This window comes from Mus pahari, chromosome 12 (assembly GCF_900095145.1).
Source record: "Mus pahari chromosome 12, PAHARI_EIJ_v1.1, whole genome shotgun sequence".
NCBI classification, from domain to species: domain Eukaryota; kingdom Metazoa; phylum Chordata; class Mammalia; order Rodentia; family Muridae; genus Mus; species Mus pahari.
The window spans coordinates 50,640,195-50,648,369 of NC_034601.1; the positions used below are offsets into that span (position 1 = coordinate 50,640,195).

Here is an 8,175-nt window from a genome sequence, read left to right on the forward strand (position 1 = left end):
CCAGGGCCAGGAAGTGGGAGTGGGTGGGTTGGAGAGCAGGGTTGGGGGAGGGTATAAGGGACTTTTGGGATAGCATTTGAATTGTAAATGAAGAAAATATCTAACAAAAATGTTTAAAAAAATAAAATTTAAAAAAAAATTTAATTTTTTTTTTAAAAAAAGAATGATAGCTTAACATCAAGCTCAAAGGAAGAACAGACCCACCCTGGGAACATACGCAATCAGAGATATTGTCTTTGATGGCCCTGAAATGGGAGAAGAAGGGAGCGAGTGCACTGATAATCAGTGACCCTGCCAGCTCCCCAAGGCACTGGCCCCATCCACCCTTCTCTCCAGGAGAGCACAAGTTCCAAAGAGTGAGGGAGCCTGCATGGACCTGTCAGCACCATGGGTTTTCCCAGTGCTGACGACAAGTGGATGTCGGGTGAATCTGTCTCCACTTTCCTGGATACTCTGTAGAAGGGCTCTCTCCAGGCTCAGCACTAGTCGTCCTCGGGAGACTTTCTCCTCAAGAGAGTCTTAATTACTTCATTCTATTTAATGTCCACAGAGACATGGTACATTTTATAATATGGAATCTTTTGTTTTTTTCTTTAACTTCTGTTTTTTACCTTCCATTGCAAGACTGCCAAGCTCAGCTATGTTAGTTTTGCTTTTCACCGCAGAATTCCCAGCAGTCAGAAACACGGTACCCAGCAGAAACAAAATGTAAACTAAAATTATCATAACTCAGTTACCATGATGCCTCTTGCAGTCAAGTCTGGTCACCTGACTGGCCTAGGAACTGACATGGTAGAAGGAGAGTTTAGACTCCCAAAAGCTCTCCTCTAATCCCTGAACACATGCACCATGCACATGAATGTGGGCATAAACGCACAACACACACACACATACACACACTAAAGAAATGAATAAAAATTAAATTCACCTGTCATCAAATGTAAGATCACTTTTATAAGTTGTGAAATTGAGCTTAATATTTTTGTAACCAAATATTATCATAAAACAATTTTCTGGTTTTTTTTTCTTTTTCACTTATTCAACATTTCCAAAATACTATGAAAAACATGATAACAGAGTAGGGAATTGAAAGCCAAACTGTCTTTCACAAAAACATCACTGCAAATTTAAAAAAACACAAAAACAAAAACAAATGCTCACCTGCCAGAGACAGAAAAGCACTTCAGAAACATATCTAATTCTGACTTTCTATAGAAAAACCCTCCACAGATGCACAGTGCTTGGCTATTCTGATTTTAGGAAGGAATTCCATGAGAATAATGGTTTGGGGATGTGACCATGTTAGTTACAAACTTGTGTGTGCATTTCACACTGGGAACACATCTCAGATGAGCTATCGCACGTCAACCTCATTGTTGGTCAGGCTCTGGCACAGCCTCTCAGAGGGCAGCTATATGAGGCTCCTGTCAGCAAGTGCTTCTTGGCAGCAGCAATAGTGTCTGGGTTTGGTGTCTGCAGATGGGATGGATCCCCAGGTGGGGCAGTCTGTGAATGGCCTTTCCTTCAGTCTCTGCTCACTTGGTAGCCACATAGGGGTTAATGGCTACTTGGAGATCTTATGGGTTTCCTTTACTTGTTTAATAAAGACTTGAAAGAGGAGTAGAAGGAAGAGTAGGGAACAAGGAGTAGGGAGCAGAGAGTATACACTGTTCTGCTCTTTCAGAAGAGTTATGCCTTCTCATTCTCACAACAACCCTAGTGTCATAGGTATGAGGAACGCCTTTATCTGAAGATGTGTATGTAAATGTGCCCTGAAACTGACAGATGACTTATCCTCGGAGTGAAAGGAGTCAGATGCTGTCTTCCTTCCACATCTTCTACAACCACAGCAGCCATTCACAAGTTAACTCAAAACAACTACAGATCCCATTCTGTCTTGTGATGACACTGCCTGGCCTCATAAATAAGAAGTTGCTTTAACCTCATAGAGGCTCTCCTGCTAGAGTTTGGCTTGACCATTGCAGGGTAATGTGGGGGGGGGGGGTCTCCTCCTGCTCCTGGTCTGATCCTTGCCTCATTTTCTGTTCTCCACTTGATAGTACAAAACAAAGTAATTCATGTGTCATTCCCCAAATATGATATGTTCTTTAGTGTATCTCTCCGGCTCTACACAGTTCCCCCCTGCACCCTTCCCTGTGTTCCTGGCCACTGACACTTCTGTATCTTCTGCATAGCCGATAAGCATTTTTTCCCCCATGAAATAGCTGAATGTATTATGGGATGCTATAGCCCTTTCTAATTTCACCTACTTAATACACATCCTATATTGGAAGGGAAAAGAAAATAGAGGAAGAAAAGAGGACTGGTCACTGCCTCTCTTTCACCCTCCAGCTATGAGGGGTACTGATTGTTCAGGATCCCAGTATACTCATGTTATTTCTTGCACATCCATCATTACTTGTTATTCTCTTTCAATAGAGTATGGCCTCCTAGAATGTATAATTATTCCTTTGCTTTTAGAGCCTCGGACCCAACTGTTATATCTGATTTTTGTTTGGTTGGTTGGTTTGGGGTGTTTTTGGTTATTTTACTTGTTTTTGAGATTGGTCTCACTATGTAGCCCATACTATCATCAAACTTGTGATCCTCCTGTCTTAGCCTGATCTTTCAAGCCTGAGCATGACGAGAAAGTTCGGCTTTGATATCCATCTGATCTCCTTATCTGCCCCCCAACACACACACACACACGAATACACCCTGCAAAAGGACAGGTAGATTATACCCAGCAATGACCATGACCACAGTATTAGTTCACCCTAATTCACATCTTAGGTGAGAATATTCACCCTGGGAAATCATCAGGAAAGAAGGTTATAAAAGAGACTCTGGATTGTGTCTTAAGAGTATGGTTTGTCAACATAAGAAAACTACAGAATTAACTAACCTGGGACAGTGGGGCCACACAGAGACTGCATTGCCAAACAGGGATCCTGCATAAGTCAGATCTAGGCCCTCTGCATATGTTACAGTTGTCTAGCTTAGTCTTCATGTGGGTCTCCTAACAGCAGAAAAAGGGGCTGTTTGTGACTCTGTTGCTTGCGTTTACAACCCTTTGCTCCAACTGAGCTGCCTCACGTAACCTCAATAAGAGAAAATGTGCCTAGTCTTAGGACAGATTGATATCCATGGGAGGCTCCTTTTTCCTGAAGAGAAGGGGAGGAAGAGAAGATTGGGATGAAGAGGTGGAGTGGGGAGGACTGGGAGGAGAGAAGAGGAGGGAAGACTGTGATGAAATGGAAAGTTAATTAATTAATATTATGGTCTGTGCATATCTTGGGCTAGAGTGTCTTGGCAAGGGCTTTGATTCCCCACAGTGGATAATGATGTGCCAATAGGAACTGCAGATCCTTCTAAACCCTAGAAACAATTGGCAAAATTTGAAAGGGAGGAGGACCAGTGCTTCATGATTAGGACAACCCTATAATCAAAATAAAGAATGCATATAATCCCTGTAATCAAAATCAATAATACGTACCTATAAGTGTTCTTTGGTGTGGGAAGGGTATAAGACATTGAGTTATTTTATAGAAGCTGACTGAACAGCACCAAGGAATTAGGAGTTTCAAGAAAGACTTCATTTTAGCAAGCCCAAGATAGAGTGGACGTGACAGCCAGGCACGGATCTAGAAACCTGGCAAGATTAAAGGCCCTTGTATGTAAGTGCAGGCCAGAGCCAGCCTGTTTGGATGAGTGTTTCTATGGGCTCTGTGGTGAAGGGGAGCCGTAGAAGTCCTTAGAACATCAAAAATAAATGAATAAATGTGTAAGATGGGGTTCTCACCATGCTTCATGGCTGGAAACGCCATGCCTCGTGCCCACTTCCCCCAAATACCTAACTTCGCTAGTCTCCCACCTCGACTTTGCCACCTGGTTTCTTCACTCTGTTGTCTAGTGTGGCTCTCAAGCTCAGAATTGTCTAGAGCACAGTCCCCAACATTCCTCACCTGGAGCCTCCACCCCCGTCTTCCTCATTTAAAGACAGCTTCATCCTTCTAATTGTTCCTGCCAAAATTTTAGTCATCCTTGACTCCTCATCTGCTTCCCTTCCCCCATCCAGCCATCTGAAAACTGCTCGCCTCCAACTCTGCCCAGCATTTGGTGATTTCTCACCATCTCCACTGATGTCACTCGTAGGAAAGCCTCAATGATTACAAGGGTCTCCCATGGGGACTCTGTTCCATTTTTGCCTCGATGCAAGAGCTGGTGGTGCTCTGTTGACATGTAAGTCATTGCCAAGGCCTCAAAGGGGATCCCATGACCCATGAAAGTTAGCCCATCACATACTTCTCCAACATCTCTTGACCAAAGTCTCCCCTCCAACATCGACACTAGCCTTCCTGCTTCTTTTTGAAGATGCCAAACTTGCTTCCTACTTAGGACATTAGCACTTGCAGCTCCTCTGGCCAGCAACGCTGGCTTTCTGTTCTCTCCTAAGGCTATCTGGACTCTGCTTTCTAACTATGACCTTCTTGCAGTGCTTTCTGTGGACATGCCTAGATAGACAATATCTTTTTTCCTGATTTTTTTTTGTTTATATGAGACATTGCCTTTTAACATGCTATAGAATTTACCAATTTGTTGTGTTGATTCTCCACTGGGAATCTTGAACCTTGAAATAAGATTCTACTTTTCTTCACTGATTAATCTCTGGGTTTTGGAAGTGTGTTTAGCATATAGTTAAGTGCTGCATGACTGTTGGATAGATGACAAATGATGGCAGATAGAGTATGTGCCAGAAAAAAAGAATTATGCTAGTTTCTCCTTTGGTTTAGTCAGATACAACCCATAATAAGCAGTCTAGGAAGACATCTGTAGTTCTAAGAGTCAGGAGTCCAACCATGCCTCTGGTGTCAAATTTTTATCTCATCAGCACGTGTGGTTACAAGCTTAGACACTTTCATGATACATATAAATAATGAGTTACCTAAAATTTAGTTTAAATTCAGAAGTGTAACACTTGGATACAGTTTTCTTTCAGTTTGAATATGAACAGAAATTCTGAATCTTTATTGGTTGAAAACATAATTACCCACAAGAATCAGATGCATTTGTTCAAAACAAATAATTAAAATCTAACCAACAGAGAATAAAGCTTTTCTTTTTAAAAAAAGGTTTGAAGAAAGAACATATTGACATTTCCAGGACTTTGTATTGAGACATAGAATAGCAGTTAATGTCCACAATTTGTGTTTCAGTCTGAGAAGATAATATCCCAAAGTCCCAGGAAACTAAAAAGGAGTATAAACTTAGGAATAAAAACAGAAAACCCTAGCTTTTACAGTTGGCAAACTTAAGGTAACCTGCTGGGGTCTTCCCCAGCACAGAGAGGAGAGTCTGAGGGTTTTTGCTAACAGAGTAGCCAGCAGAGGAGATATGGAGTCGGTTAGGGGAGGGAGGGAGCCAGGCACAAAGGTCAGGGAAAATCTCTGACTTGCTAGCAATCAGACAACTTCTGTGGCTCTGACCAGCAATCAGGCTACTTCTGCTGCTCTGCCTGACTAGCAACCAGGTGCTTCTCTATTTATACAAGAATCACAGAACAAAGAGAGACTGGTGATTATCCAACTGTTACAGAAACGTGTTTGATTTTGCATCCCATATCCGGGGTTACAAGTTCAGACACAATTAGAGAATACAAACAGAACAGATTACTCTTATTATTATCAGCCTTTTAACTCCAATTTAAAGAATCTAAAGAATGTCTCCTCCAAAGCAAACACACTTATTATAAGACAGTCTGCTTTTAGGCTGGCAATATTTGCTGTTTGAAAGCATTCCAGACAAACAGAAAATATCTGAACCAGAGTTTTTATAAGTAGGAGATACTAATACCTAACTTCTTTTAGTATATGTTTCATCATCTACACTATAAAGCAGGAAAAGTTTGTTTTAGTCAGTCTTTCTTACTTACTGGAATGTAGCCTGTATGACCCCCTATCTTTACAACATTTTTAGAGAGTCCTAAGCCTATAATAAAAAGAGACCTGGAATCTGTAACCTATTCCCCTGCCCAGTCAGATTCTGTCAATCGTTTCTGTTTACTCTGCATCAGTTATTCTGTTTGAGTTTGCTCAGGGGCAGACACCCCAAGAAGATTCCTAGAGTATGTTCTCAGCTAGCTTTCCTGTGCTTAATGATCTCCAGCACGTAAGGAAGACTTGCAAATAGTGGCCAGATAGAGTTAATTTTAGGATTTTCCTAAAGGGACTCAGACATAATTTTTCTCAGGAAAAGACACAAAATAAATCATAATGCAGAAAGTCCCCAGTAACACAACACATAGAGACCAAAACCCCAATATGAGAGAGAGAAGGACAGTGATTGCAGCCAGCAGCTCAGCTTTGCTGGAACGGTGTCCCGCAGCTGTGCTGGCTTCAGGACTCTTGTCATTTCCAGTGGATGTGGCTGTGCCACTAACCAAGTTTTATTGTGTTCTACGATGTGTCAGCCACTGCATGTTTGTTATCATGTGAAGTATTGTATGTCATTATGATGTTTTCAGCTAAATATGTCTCAGCAGAGTCTATTCCTCCTTTTGCTTCCCCATCCCTGCCCTCATTTGCATCTTGGACTCTCTGCTTTCATGTGACATGTGTCTGTTTGCCCTCTCCCCTCTGCTAGAACCTCTTTGGGCACTCTCTTTGACTCTTTTATACATTTTTAGGCTTTAAACACATTTATAACCACTTATAGATGGACAGGACACATACACATTACACTGCATAGGATCTGCATATGAGAGAGGACATATAGTCTTGCTGTTTGAGACAAATGGTCTTAGGATTTTTTTCAGTGTTGAAGAGTACACCAAAGAGCTTTGTGTATATTAGGTGAGCATTCTACCAACTGAGCTATATATCCCCAGCATGACACACACCTTTACCTAACTTTATCTCATAAAATCCTAAGAAAATGATGTTAATACACCCATTTTACAAAACAGAAATGATTACTTATACTATGTCTCAAATACACAGACTAGAATCAAGTCAGATCTATAATCCAAGTGCTTGGAAGGAAAAGGCAGAAGGAGCAAGCACACAAGGCTAGCTCACAAAATAGTGAGCTTAAGGCTAGCTCAGTTATATGTGACCCTTCTCAAGGGGGATAGGCTACAAGAAGCACTTTTTTTTTTCTTGCTCTTCCTATATTATCAAACCAAAGTTATTCCAGAAGTAGAAAACTTACCTTCGGGTGACTTGGGCCAATTCTTGCTCCCGAGCCATTCATCTTGCTTGGTATCAATAAATCAAACACTTTGGAACTGACACAACAGGGAGAAGAAAAAAGCAGCTACAATTTTGGTTTTGTCCCTCACTTAAAGCTGAAATTTCCTAGAATAAAGAAGAAGAAAACAATAAGCTGAAACTCGATGTCTTACAGACAGCTTTACACAGCCATACACCTGTTTGCATATGCCAAAGGCAACTAGCATGCAATACTAAAATTTATCACATTTCACCTTTGCCAAATATTACCTACCACACATAATCAATTGCGGATACTGCTCATGGAAAGAGAAGTCTGCTTAGCTGGCACCAGCCTTGCAACAGCTCAGAGGAGCACTGTGCTGATCCTCTTACTCTCACCTTTTCCCCTGGAGGTTTTAACTCCGCCCGAGCTACAAAAAGTCCAGGCCCACAAATTAGTGCCATTAAGCATGACAATCTTCTCATTAATCCAGAGCTCAGATTACCTCAATATTCTGTACAGCCAGAGAAGTACTACATAGTCTCTGACATCAGAGGCTTTCCCCATAACTATGTGGTAAATTTATTATTTATTTCCACTCTCCCTGATCCCTACACCTGATTTATATCGTTACTGACATTGTTTAACCTGCCTACGCTGCGGTCTAGAATATAAGACTCTGCTGCAGAGTTGGCCCACCCAAAACCTTGTTTCTCCCAACTGAGTCAACCTGTTGACTAAGCATCCACATTCATTTCAAAATCAAACGACAGAACAGAAAAATACTGAAGAAACCTCTATCACTTGAATTTCCTATAAAGCTCAAACATAGGAAGAAATAGCCACAGTTGTGGATGCTAGCTTCAGCATTTGGGCTGAACAGCCAATGAAAATACCTGTTTGTCCTTTGCTCTATGCCGGGCGTGGTGGCACACGCCTTTAATCCCAGCACTAGGGAGGCAG

The 8,175-nt window shown here is 41.5% G+C and overlaps 1 protein-coding gene across 1 annotated transcript in view; it reads right to left on the minus strand.

The window, feature by feature from the left end:
• LOC110329304 (transmembrane protein 45A-like) overlaps positions 1-7,570 on the minus strand; it is a 28,692-nt gene extending 21,122 nt beyond the window's left edge. Inside the window, exon 1 of the mRNA XM_021208855.1 lies at positions 7,210-7,570. Coding sequence (XP_021064514.1) covers positions 7,210-7,251 — 42 coding nt within the window. The 5' untranslated portion in view covers positions 7,252-7,570. The remainder of the gene's footprint in view (positions 1-7,209) is intronic.
• Between the last annotated feature and the right edge of the window lie 605 nt (positions 7,571-8,175).